The 19,144-nt window shown below is 59.1% G+C and overlaps 3 protein-coding genes across 16 annotated transcripts; 2 read left to right on the forward strand and 1 right to left on the reverse strand.

Annotated features, from left to right (window-relative positions):
- Positions 1-1,726: 1,726 nt before the first annotated feature.
- Positions 1,727-13,612, forward strand: CARMIL2 (capping protein regulator and myosin 1 linker 2). Of its 8 annotated transcripts, none has more exons than XM_045047257.1 (39): positions 1,727-1,893; positions 2,130-2,224; positions 2,319-2,369; positions 2,596-2,658; positions 2,758-2,882; positions 3,017-3,108; positions 3,308-3,378; positions 3,494-3,567; positions 3,701-3,776; positions 3,856-3,944; positions 4,073-4,167; positions 4,245-4,331; positions 4,403-4,515; positions 4,631-4,708; positions 4,839-4,915; positions 5,009-5,113; positions 5,303-5,372; positions 5,514-5,595; positions 5,688-5,784; positions 5,884-5,941; positions 6,050-6,222; positions 6,392-6,554; positions 6,635-6,736; positions 7,977-8,105; positions 8,196-8,309; positions 8,460-8,620; positions 8,706-8,793; positions 8,978-9,148; positions 9,228-9,294; positions 9,767-9,996; positions 10,860-10,960; positions 11,043-11,403; positions 11,485-11,607; positions 12,144-12,180; positions 12,311-12,412; positions 12,502-12,723; positions 12,846-12,926; positions 13,281-13,358; positions 13,447-13,612. In XM_045047257.1, the coding sequence occupies exons 1-39, from the start codon at positions 1,854-1,856 to the stop codon at positions 13,557-13,559; spliced, it is 4,254 nt and encodes a 1,417-aa protein (XP_044903192.1). In that variant the 5' UTR covers positions 1,727-1,853; the 3' UTR covers positions 13,560-13,612. The 8 variants fall into 8 exon arrangements, 7 of the variants coding, with proteins under 7 accessions (XP_044903192.1, XP_044903189.1, XP_044903188.1 ...); XM_045047254.1 differs by having other exon boundaries at positions 1,837-1,893; positions 12,879-12,926; XM_045047253.1 differs by having other exon boundaries at positions 1,837-1,893; positions 8,196-8,279.
- On the reverse strand, positions 13,568-16,963 carry ACD (ACD shelterin complex subunit and telomerase recruitment factor). Of its 5 annotated transcripts, none has more exons than XM_006941623.5 (13): positions 16,719-16,962; positions 16,401-16,512; positions 16,188-16,324; positions 15,956-16,049; positions 15,796-15,872; positions 15,617-15,661; positions 15,475-15,509; positions 14,915-15,066; positions 14,744-14,840; positions 14,581-14,661; positions 14,074-14,447; positions 13,846-13,967; positions 13,568-13,765 (listed from the first exon to the last, which is right to left on the reverse strand). In XM_006941623.5, exons 1-13 carry the CDS (start codon positions 16,754-16,756, stop codon positions 13,687-13,689), a joined length of 1,443 nt encoding a protein of 480 aa, XP_006941685.1. In that variant the 5' UTR covers positions 16,757-16,962; the 3' UTR covers positions 13,568-13,686. The 5 variants fall into 5 exon arrangements, with proteins under 5 accessions (XP_006941685.1, XP_003998219.2, XP_044903193.1 ...); XM_003998170.6 differs by having other exon boundaries at positions 13,846-13,937; positions 16,719-16,961; XM_045047258.1 differs by lacking the exon at positions 15,475-15,509 and having other exon boundaries at positions 14,915-15,098; positions 16,719-16,963.
- A 152-nt stretch (positions 16,964-17,115) lies between these two features.
- On the forward strand, positions 17,116-19,070 carry PARD6A (par-6 family cell polarity regulator alpha). 3 transcript variants are annotated; one of them, XM_003998134.6, is made up of 3 exons: positions 17,116-17,348; positions 17,724-17,946; positions 18,190-19,070. In XM_003998134.6, exons 1-3 carry the CDS (start codon positions 17,286-17,288, stop codon positions 18,939-18,941), a joined length of 1,038 nt encoding a protein of 345 aa, XP_003998183.1. In that variant the 5' UTR covers positions 17,116-17,285; the 3' UTR covers positions 18,942-19,070. The 3 variants fall into 3 exon arrangements, with proteins under 3 accessions (XP_003998183.1, XP_006941682.1, XP_019675478.1); XM_006941620.5 differs by having other exon boundaries at positions 18,193-19,070; XM_019819919.3 differs by having other exon boundaries at positions 17,116-17,336.
- The last annotated feature ends 74 nt before the right edge of the window (positions 19,071-19,144 follow it).

Below are 19,144 nucleotides of genomic sequence, written 5' to 3' on the forward strand. Positions count from 1 at the left end.
GCATTTAATCCTTATAGTAACACTTTGAGGCAAGTTAATAGCTCCAGCTTATGAAACAGGAAAGGAAGTCCGAAAAGGTTAAGTAACTTAGTGTGGAACAGCTGGAAAGAGTTGGGAGTCAGGACTTAAATTAAATTCAGGCAGTCGGCCTTTAGAAGCAGCATTCTTGTACCACTTGGTCACGCTTCAAGTGCAAGAGACCTACTGAGTTCTCACCCTAAAAGTAGCTTGTGGGTTCTATGTGGTCTTAGAAGGAATCCTAGATCTTAAACCAAACTCTTCTTTCAAACTGGGAGACGGCAGAGTAGGACTATCTCCTGCCTCTGTTTGCAGAAACTCTCAGCAACTTCTCCTGCTGTATCCTCCCATCAACCCTAGTCAGCCCTGTGCTTTCACACCATTGGCCTTTTGCTTGAGGGTAGGCTTTGCCCAAGCTGCTACTGTTCAGTTTCTACTGCCACTTTGTGTCAATCTTTGGTAGAGATGAGATTTTGTTAGGTGAGGGGGTGGAGGTGGGGGTGGGGTGGCGGGATGATCAGGTGACTGGGGGATGTTTCCACTTATCTCCAAGCCCTGAAGTGGGGAGGGATAGCTAAATGGGAATGAGACCAAGGCACCCTGCTCAGCATCCCTCATCTACTTTCAAGATTATGTCTTTCACCTCTGCCTGGCTGAGCTGTGGGCAGGGCAGAGGGCTGTTCCTAATAAGTGGAGTTTAATTGGATTGTAATGGAAGAAAAAAACAGTAATTCTTTTCCTGTGAACCCTCCAGAATCTAGGTCCCTGGTCTTTTATCTGGCAGCATGCTCTGGTTAGCAGGACCTCACCCCATGACCTACTGACCCCTCCCAGCCCTGGAGACCCTAACTTTTTCCTTCAGTGGTTCCCCCCTCCCTAAACTCTAGCAGAGGTAAGGGCGTGCAGGAGGGAGAAGACACAGACACAGGAGAGGACTCCCATGTACCTAGCCTTTGCTCACCCCTGCCTGAAACACTTGGGGTTCAGGCCTTAGCCCAAGGCTGCCCCATGAAGGTACTCCCCACCTTCCAGCCCAAACCTGATGAAAGCTGGGGACTCTGTGCTCTAGAAAAGGGTATCTGAGCCCATCTGGCATTTTTTCGGCCTTTCAAAAGTTAGTGGATCTCGGGGGCACCTGGTTGGCTCAGTTGGTAAAGCAGGTGACTCTTGATCTCGGGGTTGTGAGTTCTATCCCCCCCCATGCAGATTGCTAAAAAAAAAAAAAAAAAAAAAAAAAAAGTTGGTGGCTATCCCACGGGGTCACATACTCCAGGTTAGGAGCAACAGATTAGGCCCTTCAGGCTAGGACCCAGGTGTTGGGAGAGCTACTGAGAGAGATTCGTTGCTCCTTGCTGAATAGGCACTCCTCCCGGCCCGCCCCTTGTCCACCTCCCCAGCTAGGTTTTGGAGGGGACCAACGCGGGTGGGCCGCAGGGATCCCCGAGCGGGCAGCGCCCCCTGGTGCTCGCGACAGGCACTGCGGTGAGGGGTGGAAGTAGGGGGCTAGAAATGGCAAGAGGCGCGCGCCACACGCGCGACCCTCCCGGCCACACCACTCCTACCCGGTGTCTGTCTTGCCAGAGTAGCTCCTGCGCGACTGGGTGGGCGGACAGCTGGGACTCTGCCCCCCTCCTACATCTCCTGTCCCGCGGAGGCCGGGGCGGGGAGGAGCCGGGCTGGGGGCGGCCTGGCAGGAAGCAGCGCGTACCTTCCGCTGCAGGAGGAGCAGGTGGCTACAGTGCGGGCCAGGGCCCCCAGGCTTCCTGTGTGTGCGCCCGCCCGCTACTGTTTCTTGTCGGAGCTCGTTGGGCCATCCGGCGGCCCGGCCCGGCCCCATGGCCCAGACCCCCGACGGCATATCCTGTGAGCTGCGAGGTAAGCGCTGGCCCTTCCCGCGTACTTGGCTCCAAAGCCAGAAGCCCATCCAGCGTCCCGGAGCACCTGCAAACAGTTCTCTCTGCTTCTCGGAAGAGTTTGGTGCCCCCACATCCACTCCACTCCTTCCTTACTGGCCCATAGATGAGCCCAGGCCAGAAGCCTGGTGCAGACCATGGGCCTGAGTTGACCTTCCCAGGAGGACCAAAGTCACCCAGCAGGCTGCCATTCCACAGGCGAGATCACCAGATTCCTGTGGCCCAAGGAGGCTGAGCTGCTGCTGAAAACCTGGCTACCAGAACGGGAGGGTGCTGAGCGAGGTCATGTCTTGGTATGGCAGGGGGCAGAGCTCGGGAGGGCCACTGGGGCCCAGGAAAATAGAGTCTCTTGCCCTGCCCAGGGGGTGAGACACTCTCTTCCCCCAGGCACTGCTACGATGGAGAGCCTACCTGCTCCACACCTGCCTTCCCCTGAGGGTGAGTGCCAGGGGCTGACCACCACCCCACACCCCTTGCCCTCCAGCAGCCTTTTTGATGAGGGCTGCCTCCGCTGAGTTGTCTGTGCTCTGTGGGCTCTGCCCTGCCAATAGCACTGGGCTCTCCACAGCAAGCAGGGCGGGCTCTGAACCCTGGACTGCACGGACTGGGGTCCCAGAAGGGCAGGGCTAAGGCCTTGGTTCCAGCTGATTCAGGTACTCCACAGGTGGACTGCACATTCAGCTACCTGGAGGTCCAGGCCATGGCACTGCAGGAGACACCCCCTCAGGTGAGACACCTGGTACCCCACCACAGCCTGCAGCCTGGTCTTTGCCTCCTTTTCCACCTGCCCCCACACATGCCCAACCCAGCAGCCCTCCCTCCCCAGGTCACTTTTGAGCTAGAGTCTCTGCCTGAGCTGGTCCTGGAGTTTGCTGGTGTAGCTGCCCTGGAACAGCTGGCCCAGCACATTGCTGCAGCCATCAAGAAGGTCTTCCCTCGCTCGAACCTTGGGTGAGGCCAGACAACTACAAGGGACCAGCAGGAAAGGAGGGCAGCAGGGGGTGCTCTGAATGACGCAAGTGGGTTGCCTCCCATCCTAGGGGCTACAAGTCCCCTGCCCCCTTGTCCCTTATCCCCCTCCCCAGGAAGCTATTCCGGAAGCCCACATCCTCCTCCATGCTGGCTCGGCTGGAGAGAAGCAGCCCCTCCGAAGACACCTTGCCCAGCAGCCCCTGTGGTAAGGACCAAGAAAAGGGCACACAGAACTTTCAGCCTCCCCCCATCCTGCAGCCCCAGACCCCTGGATTGGGCGTCCCCCAAACTGAACAGTCACTTGAGGCACAGCCACCACCCAACTCGAGTCTGATCTTCCTCCATCTCTGACCTTTTGTCTCTCTCTTCTTCCTCATCCATTACACCCCTGGCACCTCCCCCAGGTGGCTTCTTGGAGACGTATGAGGCTCTGTGTGACTACAATGGCTTCCCTTTCCGAGAGGAGATTCAGTGGGTGAGAGTAGGGCCCTCCTTGTGGAGCTCTGGAGACATCTGACCCCCCACATGCACTGGGTCCCCTCTACCCTTTATGGCCCAAAGCCAGTTGGAGACACCTTCTTCCCATCCAGGATGTGGACACCATCTACCATCATCAGGGCTGCCGCCACTTCAGCCTAGGCGACTTCAGCCATCTGGGCAGTCGGTGTGTGGCCTTCCAGGACTGGGAAGGGAAGGAGATCCCATGACCCACATTCCTGGGCCTCAGCCTCTCCATGGAGGGGGGTGGTGGGCCTAGGAGGACCCTGAGCCCTGCCCCTTCCCCTTCTCTCACCCAGCGACCTGGCGTTGAGTGTGGCTGCCCTGTCCTACAACCTGTGGTTCCAGTGCCTCTCCTGTGTGGACATGAAGCTGGTGAGAGTGTAGGGGCAGGGAGGAGCCAAGGGTGTGGTGGCCAGGGTGCAGCTCATTGAGCCTCCACTCTGGTTCTCAGAGCCTTGAGGTCTCGGAACAGATTCTGCACATGATGAGTCAATCGTCCCACCTGGAGGAGCTAGTGCTAGAGAACTGTGGCCTGAGGGGGTAAGGGGGAAAGGGTAGGGCTTGGAGACAGGAGTCTGGGGGCTTGGGTTTGGGCTTGGGAGGCTAGTGGCCTGGGGAGGAGATGGGAATCCAGGGTCAGAGTCTCACACCTGGGGTCTCGTCCCCAGAGACTTTGTCCGGCGACTGGCCCAGGCACTGGCAGGGCACTCGAGCTCTGCCCTCCGGGAGCTTAGCCTGGCGGGGAACCTGCTGGATGATCGAGGTACGGATGAACCTAGGGACCCCCAGGAGGCTGGTGCTAGAGGAGGTGAGAGCCACACAGCTGCCCCCATTCCCCAGGCATGGCTGCTCTCAGCAGACACCTAGAGTATCGTCCTGGAGCCCTGAGGAAACTCAGCCTAGCGCAGACAGGGTTGACAGCTCGAGGTAGGTGGGGTGGTCAGAGCGGGGAGGGGAGGTGAATCCGCCTGATTGCTGAGCCACTCTCTCCACCACAGGAATGAGGTCTCTGGGTCGGGCACTGGCTTCCAATGTGGCCTTTGACTCTGCCCTGACCCACTTGGATCTTTCCGGGAACCCTGGGGCGCTGGGGTCCTCGGAGGACAGTGGGGTGAGTGACTGTCTTTAGGGCCAATGATTGGGGGCGCTGCAGACAGTGGGATGTCAGGAAGCTCTTGGTGAGGTGATCCCTGACTCCCTCCCTCCCACGCCCATCCTCCCACCAGGGCCTCTATAGTTTCCTGAGCCGTCCTAATGTTCTGATGTTCCTGAATCTCGCGGGCACCGACACCGCCCTGGACACTGTGAGAGGGTGGTCAGTGGGGGGATGATCGGTAGGGCCGGTGACCGGGCCCGAGACCTGAGGGTAGACCCGTGGGGGGGAGGCGGGGGGCTCAATCTATCGCCGGTGTAGCCTACACACTCTTCCCGCAGCTCTTCGCGGCGCTGGCCGGCGGCTGCTGCGCTAGCCTCAGCCACCTGGACGCCTCGAGGAACGTCTTCTCCCGCACGTAAGGGGGGCGGGTCCGGGCGGGGTAGGGGGAGACGGCTGGGAGCCGCCTCCTTGCGCCCGGAAGCCCACTCCTCCCGCTCGCCCACCCCAGGAAGTCCCGGGCTGCGCCCGACGCGCTCCAACTCTTCCTCAGCCGTGCGGAGACGCTTCGGCACCTGGGCCTGGCGGGCTGTAAGCTGCCGCCCGACGCGCTCAGGTCAGTGTCGCTGCCTACGGTTACGCCCCGGCGTGTGCGGCCAGCACCCAGGCCGGGGCCCCAGAGCTTCACCCCGCTCCTATCGCCCCCTCGACCTTCCGGTATCCTGCCCCTTCCTTCTTGGTATTCGTTCGCGCCCTGGGGCCCCCTTTCCCAGCTCCCGCCACCCCCTGTGACATCCTCTCCCAGGGCCCTTTTGGAAGGCCTTGCGCTAAACACGCACACGGGCGACCTGCACCTGGACCTCAGCGCTTGTGAGGTGAGCGCCCGGCCCGAGACGTGATCAGGCAGTGGGCGCACGCGGAGTGGGGCCGCGAGGCGGTGAGCGCCGGCCATTGGGCGCCTGAGCCTCTGCACCTGTGGCCTGTCGGTCTGAGCTTGTTTCACCTTCCACCTTCAGCTGCGTTCAGCGGGCGCTCAGGTGATACAGGACTTAGTGTGCGACGCCGGCGCAGTGAGCTCCCTGGATCTGGCGGATAATGGTGAGGCTGCCCGGAAACCCACCCTCCCACTGCCCAACCAGTTCCCACCTCATCCCCAGCCTCGCCGTATGCGTGATCCGAGCCACCCCTAGGCTTCGGCTCAGACATGGTGACTCTGGTGCTGGCCATCGGGAGGAGTCGGTCCCTGCGACATGTGGCACTTGGAAGGAACTTCAACGTCCGGTGCAAGTGAGTCCCCATCCCACTCACTCCCGGGCCTCCCAGACAGCACCCCACCACCCCACCACCCCACCCAGGTCCTTCCAAACCGCGGCCCCTGCCCCACAGGGAGACCCTGGACGACGTCCTGCACCGGATTGTCCAGCTCATGCAGGATGATGACTGTGTGAGTTCTTGGGACAATGTGGGATCCTCAGGCAATGGACCCCTGTGACTCCTGCTCCCTCAGACTCTGTAACTTGCCCTCCTTGCTGACCGCTTTTCTTAACTGCAGCCCCTACAGTCTCTGTCGGTGGCTGAGTCGCGGCTGAAGCTGGCCTCCAGCGTCCTGCTCCGGGCCCTGGGCACGAATCCTAACCTGACGGCGCTGGATATCAGCGGCAACGCCATGGGGGATACCGGCGCCAAGATGCTGGCCAAGGCACTTCGGGTCAACACTAGGCTCCGGTGGGCGGGGTCGGAGGGGGGAGGGGGGCTTACTGGGCTAAGGGGCGGGGCTGAATGTGGAGGAACAAATGCTGCGGCCTCGGCCTGTGTGCGAGGCGAATGGACGAGGCCAGCGGGTTGGGTGGAGCTTGTGGAGCTCCGCCCTTGACTGAAGCCCGGCCTGGCCCAGGTCTGTCGTCTGGGACCGGAACCACACGTCTGCTCTGGGCCTGCTGGACGTAGCGCAGGCCCTGGAGCAGAACCGCAGCCTAAAGGCCATGCCTCTGCCACTGAACGACGTGGCCCAGGCACATCGCAGCCGCCCGGAAATGACCACACGTGCAGTGCATCAGGTGTGGGTCCCTCTCCTCCCTTGCCCTGCTCTGCTTGGTAGCCCCGCTTCCTACCACTTCTCAATATCCCTTGTCCCCAGATCCAAGCCTGTCTTTTGAGGAATAACCGTGCGGACCATGCCTCTTCTGACCGCACTTCCTGTCCGCAGCCACCGGGTCTGGTCTCCGACCCTTCAGAGCAGGTTAGTGTCCCCTCCCTCAACCTTGAGTAGGCACAGGAGATAGGGGATGGGATGAGCTTTGGCCCTCGAGATCCTCTGTGAGTTTGAGGGTCTGACTTTCTTGGGGCTAGGGTGCCTGAATTATGCTGTCCCGGACAAGTCCCTCTTCTTGGTAGCTCCCCCAAATAACACCCCTGGATGCCTTTTAAAAGCATTTAAATAGGGTCTCCTGTTCAAGATGGGAGCTGTTTTGAACTCCTCCCTTAATCCTACCGGCCCCCTACCCCCCACCCCAGGTGATGATAGCCTCATGTATGACTTCCTGCTCACAGGGCTCTTCTGCCCTCTCCACCCACCTCTGCTGGGGCCAAACTCAGCGACACTTTTTCTGGTTTCATCTCCCTCTGCTACCTTGCCTTTGTGAGATCCCTCCACCCATCTGTTCTCAAATCCCAGGCTTTAGAGCTCAGGCACCTCAACCCAGACATCCTTCAGGGGCTTCACATTCTACAGATTTTCAAGTGATCTCATCACCTTGCACAAACTCTTCTCTCTATCCTGGAACCCAATCTCAATGGTGCCCACGCTCACCAAGTGTTGTGGACAGAGGTTTGGACCAGGTCTCTCCAGGCCACGTTAGAGCCCCCACAGACCTCCTTAGTCCTCCCTCTGCTAACTCTCACACACACTGATCCTTACCCCCACCCCAACTATCTCTTGCTCCCCCTGATCTTTCATCTATGGCTCCTCACAATTTTTTAATGTTTATTTTTGAGAGAGAGAGAACAGGGGAGGTGCAGAGAGAGAGAATCCCAAGAGAAAGAATCTGACGATGCAGAGCCTGACTAGGGTTGTGATCCCACAAACCATGAGATCATGACCTGAACCCAAATCAAGAGTTGGATGCTTAACCGACTAAGCCACACAGGCACCCCACCTCACTCCCATTTCTGCTCACCACTAAGTCTGTCTTCTATGTGGATGATAAGCAGATCAAGCTTCTAAAATACAGACACGACTAACAGCTCCTTTTTTTCCTATTCAGGACAATTAGGGAGTATATATAAAGTCTCTAAAATGAACCAAAGGAGACACTGCTTGCCCTCCTTGAACAGATAGGTTTCCTAAGTGACTGGCCTGATGGGATTGGCTTCAGGACCTTACCACCCTGTTGGAGACACTGGGAAGGAGGCAGAGTCTGGGGGGCTGGGAGGGGACTAAGATCGGACTGATTCTTGATGCATCCCCCCCCCCCCCCCAGGAAGTGAACGAACTGTGTCAGTCAGTGCAGGAGCATGTGGAGCTACTGGGCTGTGGGGCTGGACCCCAGGGTGAAGCTGCTGTGCACCAGGCTGAGGATGCCATCCAAAATGCCAACTTCTCTCTCAGTGTGAGTACTCCCCTCCCCACCACTGCAAAAAGACCCTCCCCCACTTAATCAGGTGTCAACTAGCAACTCCTCCTCCTCCTTGGCCTCCAGATTCTCCCAATTCTGTATGAGGCTGGAAGCTCCCCAAGTCATCAGTGGCAGCTGCGGCAAAAGCTAGAGGGCCTCCTGGGACAGGTGGGCGAGGTCTGCCGTAAAGATATTCAAGTAAGATGGTATCCTAGCCCCAACCCCATCTCCACCTCCATAATAGGCTTGACCCCTATCCCATAGGTTTGACTGTGATATTCCTTGAATCACTGTTCTGTGAGGGTTGGAGCTTTAGGCCACACCCTCCATGTTCTGATCTTTACCCAGGATTTCACTCAGGCTACATTGGACACAACAAGGAGCCTCTGCCCACAGATGCTACAGGGACCCAGGTGGAGGGAGCAGCTAGAGGGGGTTCTGGTGGGCTCAAGGGGCCTCCCAGAACTGCTCCCAGAGCACCTGCTGCAAGATGCCTTCACTAGGCTCCGGTAAGCTGGATGGGACTGGGCTAAACTGGACTAGACAGGACTGGGCATAGATAGCACACTAATCTTTGCTCTCTCTTGCTCTCAGGGATATGCGGTTGTCAGTCACGGGGACCTTGGCAGAGAGCATTGTGGCTCAGGCCTTGGAGGGGCTGAATGCAGCCCGTGATCGGCTGGTGAGGGAGAATTGTGCACGCAGGCATGTGCATGCATGCACAGGCACACATACACACACAGTGACCTGGCCACTGCCTTGCAGGGGTTCTTTAATGTCTTCTGGGGTCATATAGCCCAGGGTTATTTCAGGGTTTCCTTAGCACTGATGGGACTATGGCTGAGGCCCTACCTGCCCATCTTTAGGGTGCCTTATTGCAGGTGGAGAGTCTGGCTCAGCAGGCAACAGTGACAATGCCTCCTGCCATACCAGCACTGGATGGAGGTGAGCCCAGCCCCCTTGGGCCTGGGGAATTGGAAGGTCTTTTCTTCTCTGAGGAGGTGAGGGAAAAGCAGAAGGATGAAGAGGAACAGAAGGTAGGTGGTCCCAGAAGTTTGGAAGGCAGGGAGGCAGCTCCCCTGGTTCCCAGGCTGAGTTTCTGCCCTCCCCACCCAGCATGACAGTCCTCCACAGAAATGGCCTGACTCCAGCCAATGTTTTCACCTGGTCCTCTCCACTCACAGTAAGTCGGTCTGGGGGAAAGGGAGTTAACCAGGTTGAGCTGAAGGTCCTCCATTAGATCTGGGGACCTAGACACATGGTCACATTCATTTAGTCTTGTCCTAGGAACTACCTGACCCTTGACTGAGCCAGGCCAGGTTCCCCATGCAGACTTGTAGGTTGGGGTCTACTGTGGTCAGCATGGAGCAGGACCTGAGCAGACCAGGATCTACTCTCCATTCGTCTCCCCCGCCCCTTTCCCTACCCCCAGGATGCGCATGCTTGGCGGCAGCGCAGAGCCGCGCCGCTCGGGGCCGCGCTCAGCACCGCGGACAGCGGCGACGGGGGGAGGGGCGGGCGTGGGGGGGGTGGGGGTGGCGTAGTCGGGCCCCTCCCCGCGCCCTGGGCGGGTCCCCCGCCGCCCCAGCGCCGCTGCTGCCACCACCACCTCCCCAGGCTTGCTCCTCGGTACTCCTCTGGTGCTCTCCCTTTAGGTGCTGCTGAGGAACCGGAGCCCGAGCTGGCGGCTCCGGGGGAAGATGCAGAGCCGCAGGCGGGGCCTTCTGCCCGTGGCTCTCCGAGCCCTGCCACCCCGGGTCCCCAGGCCGGCCCACTGCCTTGCATGGACCTGCCACCCTCTGGGGAGCCCCTACGCCATCCGACCCGGGCCCGGCCGCGGCCGCGGCGCCAGTACCACCACCGTCCTCCACCGGGGGGCCCCCAGGTGAGTGCCCTTCCCCCATTCCAGAGCTCGTGGAACTAGGGGGTCACGGGTGCCTCATTTGTTTCTCAGGAGAGAAGCAGCTAGGGAGGTGGGTTGTCGGGACTCGAGAGTACTTGGTCGTGCTGCCGAATCTTGGCTTATTCCTGGCCACCCCTTCCCCAGGCCATTCCCATGCAGGGTCATGAGCGTGTGGATTTAATTTGGGGTACATCTCAGTTTAGAACCGCATCTTAGGTTGGCCCTTTGCAAGAATGGATGTGCGAGAGAGGGTGTCCATCTTATCCTCCCTCTCCCAGGGTTACTGAAAGATCCTGGGCCCCCTGGCTGCGGGGACAATCCTGCATCTACTGCACATCCAGTAGTTGTTTATGTGGGGAGATGTTCTGTGTGGGCTGGGTACTGGTGGGGACAGTGGACACAGGGCAGAAGGCAGGCAGGAGTTGGCTTGAGGCCCCCCAGAGGGTCTGACGCAGCAGCAGGAGCCGCTGAGCTGCCAGCAGGCCGGGTGGGGTGGGGGTGGAAGGTACTGCAGGGAACTGTTTGGAGCAGAGAGGGTAGCAAATGGGAACGTGTGACCCAGGAGCCTGTAGGTTTTAGCCTGCTGGTGACAGGATGGTTCCGGGTGTTGATACTCCATGGGACAAGAACAGGTGTGGGCTGAGTGTGTGTGTCCAGGGCCAGCTTCTGATTAGGGGATATGTGAAACCATCTCTGCCCACCAGTTGGACAGCAGGAATGTTTGTCAGTAGCCCCCTAAGGTCACTGCAGCTCTCAGGTACAGAAGTTGCCCAGGCTAGGCTGCTTATCAAGGGGTGGAGAGAATATATGGTTGTGCTCAGTCCTTACCCTATGGTGTCCCCCAGGTGCTCCCAGCCCTGCCGCAGGAAGGGAATGGACTCAGTGCCCGCGTGGACGAAGGCGTGGAGGAATTCTTCTCCAAAAGGCTGATCCAGCAGGATAGCCTGTGAGTGAGGGGCAGTTGTATGGGGTGGGAGAAGGTGGGATGGTCTGTCTGCTTTGCCACTCACTGCCAGCTGTTCCCACAGCTGGGTTCCTGAAGAGGACTCAGCCAATGAAGGGGGTACCACCCCTGTCCCCCGTACACTGAGAAAGAAGCTGGGTACCCTGTTTGCCTTTAAGAAGCCTCGTTCAACCCGGGGGTCACGGCCTGATCTAGAGACCAGCCCTGGGGCAGCTCCCCGTACTCGAAAGACCACACTGGGAGACCTGTTGCGGCCACCATCCCGCCCCGGCCGTGGGGAGGAGCCTGGTGGAGCTGAGGGGGGCACCAGCAGCCCAGACCCGGCCCATAGGAGCCGGCCTCGTTATACCCGGGAAAGCAAGGCCTATTCAATGATACTACTACCTGCTGAGGAGGAGGAAACACTGGGCACCAGACCTGACAAGGTAGGCCTGGTGACAAGGGGTGAGGGCTCTGCTAGGACTGAGGCAATGGGCTCTCTCCTACTTGGGCTTCTGTGTTCTCAGCGGCGGCCCCTGGAGCGGGGAGACACAGAGCTGGCCCCATCCTTTGAACAGCGGGTACAAGTGATGCTGCAGAGGATTGGTGTGAGCAGAAGCAGCGGGAGTGCTGAAGGCAAGAGGAAGCAAGTAAGTTGGGAGGGACACAAGTGCAAAGTGAGGGGGCAGGCGACATGTGGCTTGTGGCAATCTGTGGGTGACATATGTGACCAGAAGGAGGCTCATGACACACAGACGGCTGTCAGTTCCACCCCCTCCCCCTCAGAACAGTCATCAGAGTCCACCTTTTTTCCTTCTTGGCTTCTGCCCTGGTCATTGGACTGGGGTGGTCCTTTTTCTGTAGATCTAACAGAACTCTGACCTTGTCACCTGCATTTGAAACAGCAAGTCTTCCAGGTACTTCCTCTCAAGACACTGTCCTGCCTCCTAATCCTGCCCCAAGGCCTCAGCCCTTGTCACTTCTTTCATCTCATCACCCTGCCACGTGTTCCTGTGTCAGGAACTCCTCCCTGGCTACTTCTAGCCTCTCATCGCCATCTGTGGGTTACATGAGCTTTCTCTTCATCTATCCCTGCATCTCCTGGTGGGCATTTAGTAGTGGTTACAAGAACAAGGCTAGAGTGAAGACAGGACAGGACTGAGCTCGATTTCCCTGTTTCCTACAGAGCAAGGATGGAGAGATCAAGAAGGCTGGCTCGGATGGTAAGTGGGATCCTGTGCTATGGCAGTACATTTTTGGTGAAGGAGCTGTCCTTAGATATAGTCCCCAAGGTACTTGCTGTTCTGGGGGAAGAGGGGAAGAGGCCAGGTTTTTCTTCCCTCACTCCCAAAGGCTGGTGCCTGAACCCCCAGCCCCTTGCAGGTGACATTATGGACAGTTCCACAGAGGCCCCTCCCATCTCAATCAAGTCCCGCACCCACTCCGTGTCGGCTGGTGAGTAAGGGCCACTGTGTGTGTTGGGGGACATGCAAAGATAGGAGGGGGTCAGACGACTGGTTAGGCTCACACCCTTCTCCCTGTAGACCCCTCATGCAGACCTGGTCCAGGGAGCCAAGGTCCGGAGTCCACCACCTGGAAGACACTAGGACAGCAGCTGAATGCAGAGCTCAGGGGCCGTGGTTGGGGCCAACAGGATGGTCCAGGCCCCCCCTCCCCTTGTCCCAGCCCTAGTCCACGAAGAACCAGCCCCTCCCCTGACAGCCTGGTCCTCCCAGAGGACCCTTGCTTGGGCCCTAGGAACGAAGGTAAGCAGGCACCTAGCCCCCACCCCAATACTGGGCTGGGGACCCTGATGGTGGAGGGGGAAGCAAGGGCTGGAGTGGGGAAAGCTGTTGAGACCATACCCTGATACCCTGGCCTCCCCCAGATGGCCAGCTGAGGCCGAGGCCTCTCTCGGCAGGGCGACGAGCAGTGTCTGTGCATGAGGACCAGCTCCAGACCCCTGCTGGTGAGGGGGAACACTTCCCTGTGTGCTTGAGTGCAGGAGGAGATGGGGAGGGTAGACTCCATGGCTCCCTTTGTGGTTTTGGTCCTTGGAGGGGGCCACCAATGGTGTAAGGGGTTGAGAAGTTAGGGAGCCAGAAGGCCAGGAGCACGGGTCTGACAAGCCCTTCCCACTAGTCCTGGCTCCACCTCCAGGAGAATAGCTTTTGCCAGGGGTGGGAGGATGCAGGGGAAGGAGGTGGCTCTGAAGCCAACAGTGTGTGTTCACACACGCACTGGAGGTGGGAGAGAACGCTTGGGGACAGGCAGCAAGCCCCTAGCAACCTCCTCCCCTGCCAAGTGTTTCTGTGTCTTTCAGAACGGCCCCTGCGGCTGCAGCGCTCCCCTGTTCTCAAGCGGAGGCCAAAGCCTGAGGCACCCTCATCTCCAGGCCTAGGTGAGAGGAAGCTAGGGCCAGTTGGGAGGGTGGCAGGACTGCTCAGTCCAGTCCTGACCCCTCCTCTCCCTTCCTCCTTCCCTTGCAGGATCTGGCCTTGGAGCCCAACCTCTGCCCCCACAGCCCACAGAGCCCTCTAGTCCTGAGCAGAAGCCACCCTCCCCAGCCACAGACCAAAGAGGCGGCGGCCCCAACCCCTGACCCTCTCCTTTTCCTGCCGCATGAGATTATTTTATTAAAAAACTCGAAGCAGAGTGGGGAGTACTTTTGGTTTATCCCCAGCCATGGACCTGTGTGCACACATCTTCCCACATGTTCACATGACCCCTCACACCTGGGTGAGCTCAGACTCCAGCTGTGGCTCCATCAGAAGGTGCAAGGCCCAGGCCACAAGCTGGGGAGGAAGCCTGGGAAAAGAACCATGGCTGTAGGTCAATGGAGACTGGGCCTGGTGACCCAAAGAATAGGGGCAGCCCCAGGCACTCACCTGACAGCTTGCACCTGGGCACAGAGGGAGGCGCAGGGTGGCTCATACTCATATTGGAAGGCAGAACCATCACGATGCTTCTTTGGAGGGTCCTGAAGGTGGTGTGGTATCTGGAGAGGGACCTACAAGGACCCCTAACCCCATCCAATGCTACTCCCCACTCCCACTCCCAGCTCCACCCAAGACCCATCCCATTCTACTATCCAGTTGTAGAGAGGCTATACTCACCCCAACAGGGCTGGACTCCAGGGCTCCTGTGGTCGTTTTTGTCCTTGGAGAGTGTTGCCGGTTCTTGGGGGGCAATCCTAGCTCCTTGAACTCCAAGCTAGGTTTCTGGGCCCTGGTCACAATGGCCTGATGTGGACTGGGTACATGACCAAGGGGTGAGAGACTTGGGGTGCAGCTCAGGAGTGGGGATCTGGGTCCACGGCTAGGGTGTATGGAACTGGGGGGCAGGGGGCCAGGGGCTGAACAGATGGCTGGCACAGGCCGGGAGCTATCCTTCTGCACTGGGTCTGAAGCAGCCAAGGACAGGGCAGGCAGAAGGCTGATGCTGGCACCGCTTTCCTCAGAGGACATGTGGCCGGGTAAAGCAGGGGTTCCTGGAGAGGAGGGCACCGACTGTGGGCACAGCCCTCTCAGTGGCTCATTAGCTTAGCCAGGCCGACAGGGATTGTGTTCATCCCCCGACGTGGCTGATAGCAGTGAATGCCTGTGGCCTGCGCACCACCTTACCTGAGGACGTAGGTGAGGAAGGAGAGATCAGGGTCAGCGATAGGTCTTCCAGAGCTGGGTCTGGTGGGGGCAGCTCAGGGTCTGAGGGTCAGGGGGAGCTTATTAGCACTGTGGGCACTAGGTCCCCAGGTACTCCCATCTTGACCTCTCCAGTCCTTCTTACCCTGTGTCCTCTGACCTGGACCCAGAGAGCTCAGAACTCGCTGGTCATTCTCAGAGATGTGCAGCCATGAGCTGGGGACAGTGTACACAGCTTCTCCCTGTGGGGCATAAACTCTCAGCCTAGCCCTTGTTCAACTCCTCTGACATTTCCCAAGGGGAGCCCCAGACTGACCGTGGTCCTATGGTGGGAGGAGGCCCAGCGGGTAAGAGGGGGTGCTGTGTAAGGGCCTGCCAGCATCAGACAGCTCTCAGCCAGGTGCACTAACGCCCCCCGATGCTCCTGGTCCTCCTGCACCTCATCCAGAAGTTGGGACAGTGAAAGGCCTGAGGGCAGGGGACCAGAGGATGGGCCAAAACTTAAAAAAGAAGAAAGGCAGGGTGGGTAGGAAGAAAAGCTTACTAAAGAAGCAAGAGGATGGGGCGCCTGGGTGGCGCAGTCGGTTGGGTGTCCGACTTCAGCCAGGTCACGATCTCGCGGTCCGTGAGTTCGAGCCCCGCGTCAGACTCTGGGCTGATGGCTCGGAGCCTGGAGCCTGTTTCCGATTCTGTGTCTCCCTCTCTCTCTGCCCCTCCCCCGTTCATGCTCTGTTTCTCTCTGTCCCAAAAATAAATAAACGTTGAAAAAAAAAATTAAAAAAAAAAAAAAAAATAAATAAATAAAAGAAGCAAGAGGTGATGGCTGGGAGGTCACTCTACAGGGAGTTAGGGTCATTGGCCAACCCCTATAAATACCTGCACTGGGGGAGATGGACTCTGAAAGGTGCTCCCTATAGAAACAGAGAGGACAAGCCTGAGGAACAATCCTGAGGCCTGTCTGCACAAATTTGCCCTTGACAGAGCCACACTTGGCCCCAGAGCCCAACCCTCTACTCACTCCAAACAGTCATAGAGCTTTTTCTGCACATCCGGGTCTTGGTTGCTGGGGGAAAAAAAAAAGGGAGGTAGTTGGCAATGTTGTTTCCAGCGGCCTAAGCCCTCCCACCCAAAAGACCTACACCAAAGTCAGCGAGGCCTCAGTAGAGAGAACAGCCGGTGGGGGGAGGCATCATTTACCAACCAATCACCCGTTCCCGGGGCTGCTCAGTAGGCAGCAGGCTGAAGCGGTTCACCTGGAGGTAGAACTCCGCGGGCTAAAGGATTGAATTAAGGGACGGGTGTTAGGAGTTGTCACGAAGAGGCTCATTAACCCACCCAAACCAGCCTCACCACTCACCGCGCCGCCTTCGGCGACTTGGACGCGGACCCCACAATCCTGCAGCAGCAGCAGCCGGCCTTCTGCCCCTCGGAAGCCGAACTCCTTCTCCTCCCTGCGGCAAGCGGCAAGCACGACCCTTACGGCCACGGCCCACTGGAACACAGCCCGGCCCGCCTGCGGCCCTCCCACCTCCGCCTCGCGCACTCCCACTAGACTCCGATTTCCCCAGACCCCGCGGCTCCTCTCTCACCAATCCGAGGCGTCCAGGGTCTCCCACGTCACTAGGCATCGGACACTGTGGGTCCCGTCAGACACAAGCAGTGTGGCCGCGACATCAGACGAGTCAGGGGCGCGGGACGGGCCCGGAGCCTCGGCCTCTCGTAGCACCTGACGGCGTCGACCGGCGTCAATCCCACCGCCCTCGGGCCCTGCCCTGGTCTCTGAGAAGGGTGGCGGGACTCACCTCTAGCAGCTGCCCCGCCTGCGGACTTGAGAGTGTATCTGACCCCAGGACCAGCTCTCGAATCCAGGGCCGCAGGACCAAGCTCCCCGAGCCTGCCATTCCCGGGATGCACCTAGTGGAGCACCACCAGCCTGGGTTTCCCGCGGACGCCGCGGCCCCGCCTCTCGTCGGAAGAGGAAGCGCACCGCGGCTGGGCGGAACCTAAGGTCGAGGCCACGCCCAAATGCGTGTCCGCGCGTGCGCACGAGCCCGTGTTGTTCGGATATTTGCGGGCAGATTCTTGTTGGGAAGATTGGATGCCAACCTGCTTGGTCTTACCAGGGTATCTCCGAGCAGGGGCCCGGCGTTTGGGCCATTCGTCAAGACTTCTGTGGCACCGGCCGGGATGGCTCGAATGGAGAGGGAGGGATCTAGGGCTTCAGGCTGCCGCCAGGAGTGGTCAAGCGAGTTGGCCCAAAGCCACTTCACCTTGTGAACCGAAGAGTTGAGCAAATATTTATTATGGCTCAGTTTCTCATCTAAAACGTGCAGTCTTATAAGGCCAGTAGAAGTAACAGTACACAGACTACACTTAGTAAATGTCACTTCCCCCACCCCTTCCCTCTGATTGGCCACGCCCCGCCCCCAGGCTCCAGAGACTTGCGCACCGTAGCGTAATGACGTAAGAGCAAAAGAAGACGCCTCCATCCCCATCTCCGTTTCCTAGGAAACGTAGACTCCACGTTCCACTCTCTGTCGCTGCCCCCTTGACGTCATGGTCAGGATGGGAGGGCGGGGCGAGTGCTACCGCCAGGGGCGGGGCAGCACGGGCCGGCAGGCCGGGTCTGTGCACCTGCGCCTCCGCGGGCCGCCTGGGGCACCGTCCCCAGCCCGCCCGGCCCCACCATGGCCAGGCCGCAGAGGACTCCGGCGCGCAGTCCAGACAACATCGTCGAGGTGAAGAGCAAAGTAAGGGCCCCTCTGGCCCCGGCTCCGGCCTCGGCCCTAGGCGCTTCCAATTCCCTTATTCTCCCTTTTCCTGGCTCCTTAGTCCCCACCACCTTTTTCTCGCCTCCATCATTCATGTCCCATTCTCTGGCTTTTCCTCTCGCTTTCCTCCATCTATCCTCCTTTCCACTGCCGGCCACTAGAGTCCTGTGGCCTTGGTACCTGGAGGGCGGGGAGAAGACCTTGGACAGCGTCCCTTGTACTGGAACTGAGGTCTGGGCGCAAGGCTGCAGCTGTTGCGACAGCCCTTTCCGACCTCTAACACCCTCGGACCTGTGGTGGGAAAGGGCACGGGCTCCGTGCTGACCTCTCCTCTCACCCACCCCCTGCCTCCAGTTTGATGCTGAGTTCCGACGCTTCGCGCTGCCCCGCGCTTCGGTGAGTGGCTTCCAAGAATTTTCGCGGTTGCTGCGTGCAGTGCACCAGATCCCGGGCCTGGACGTGCTGCTTGGCTATACAGATGCTCACGGCGACCTACTGCCCCTCACCAACGACGACAGCCTGCACCGGGCCCTGGCCAGCGGGCCCCCACCGCTGCGCCTGCTAGTACAGAAGCGGGGTGAGGAGGATGGGGTACAGTGGGCAGACTCTGTGGGGTAGGACAGCAGGGCAGGTCTACAAGGGTTAGTCCATGCCCAGGGCATCCAGGCTTCACCCTCTGCAGTCCCTGCCCTTGCCCTGACCTCCAAGTGGTAGGAAATAGCTACAGTGCCCTTTTCCCCAGGCCTGGGCCTGATGGAAAAGGGTTCAAGTGGGAGAGCAGAGTCTCTGATCTCAGCGCCCCCCTCCCCCTCTCCTGCAGCAGAAGGCGACTCCAGTGGCCTGGCCTTTGCCTCCAACTCTCTGCAACGGCGCAAGAAAGGGCTTCTACTTCGGCCAGTGGCACCCCTGCGCACCCGGCCACCCCTGCTAATTAGCCTGCCCCAAGATTTCCGCCAGGTTTCTTCAGTCATAGATGTGGACCTACTGCCTGAGACACACCGAAGGGTGCGGCTGCACAAGCATGGCTCTGACCGTCCCCTTGGTTTCTACATCCGAGATGGCATGAGTGTACGTGTAGCTCCCCAGGGCCTGGAACGGGTTCCAGGCATCTTCATCTCCCGCCTGGTACGAGGGGGCCTGGCTGAGAGTACAGGGCTGCTGGCAGTCAGTGACGAGATCCTCGAGGTCAATGGTATTGAGGTCGCTGGGAAGACCTTGGACCAAGTGACGGACATGATGGTCGCCAACAGCCACAACCTCATTGTCACTGTCAAGCCAGCCAATCAGCACAATAATGTGGTGCGTGGGGCTTCTGGTCGTCTGACAGGGCCTCCCTCTGGTGGGCCTGGGCCTGCTGAGGCCGAAAGTGACGATGACAGCAGTGATCTGGTCATTGAGAACCGCCAGCCTCCCTGTTCCAATGGGCTGTCTCAAGGGCCTCCATGCTGGGACCTGCGCCAGGGCCCCCTACTTCCCAGTGCTCGCAGCTCTCTGCCCTCCCTGGATCAAGAGCAGGCCAGCGCTGGCTGGGGAAGTAGCATGAGAGGAGATGGTAGTGGCTTTAGCCTCTGACAGGCAAGGATGCAGCCCCTTGCCACTCCAGGCTGCTGAGACATGGCAGGGACTTCCTCAGTGGGGGTTTTTAGCTTGCTCGCAGGGGCCTCTTCATCTGGGGAACATTAAAAGTTTTCTACAAATGCAGTCATGGTCTTTCTGTGTCCCAGCCCTAACATCCTCCATGGTCTAACAATTTTGCCTCCTGCCCTGGACCTGAG

The sequence above is a fragment of the Felis catus genome, chromosome E2 (assembly GCF_018350175.1).
Source record: "Felis catus isolate Fca126 chromosome E2, F.catus_Fca126_mat1.0, whole genome shotgun sequence".
Lineage (NCBI taxonomy): Eukaryota > Metazoa > Chordata > Mammalia > Carnivora > Felidae > Felis > Felis catus.

Bases quoted from the DNA above. Each gene is read 5' to 3' on its own strand.
- PARD6A (XM_003998134.6), top strand. From the start codon at position 17,286: ATGGCCAGGCCGCAGAGGACTCCGGCGCGCAGTCCAGACAACATCGTC. The intron at 17,349-17,723 runs GTAAGGGCCCCT...CCCTGCCTCCAG, and splicing joins TCGTCGAGGTGAAGAGCAAA to TTTGATGCTGAGTTCCGACG. The intron at 17,947-18,189 runs GTGAGGAGGATG...CCTCTCCTGCAG, and splicing joins CCTGCTAGTACAGAAGCGGG to CAGAAGGCGACTCCAGTGGC.
- CARMIL2 (XM_045047257.1), top strand. From the start codon at position 1,854: ATGGCCCAGACCCCCGACGGCATATCCTGTGAGCTGCGAG. The intron at 5,596-5,687 runs GTGAGGCTGCCC...AGCCACCCCTAG, and splicing joins CCTGGATCTGGCGGATAATG to GCTTCGGCTCAGACATGGTG. The intron at 6,223-6,391 runs GTGGGCGGGGTC...GGCCTGGCCCAG, and splicing joins CGGGTCAACACTAGGCTCCG to GTCTGTCGTCTGGGACCGGA.
- ACD (XM_006941623.5), bottom strand. From the start codon at position 16,756: ATGGCCCAAACGCCGGGCCCCTGCTCGGAGATACCCTG. The intron at 16,325-16,400 runs GTGAGTCCCGCC...CGACGCCGTCAG, and splicing joins AGGCGGGGCAGCTGCTAGAG to GTGCTACGAGAGGCCGAGGC. The intron at 13,968-14,073 runs GTGAGTATAGCC...GGGTCCTTGTAG, and splicing joins TGGAGTCCAGCCCTGTTGGG to GTCCCTCTCCAGATACCACA.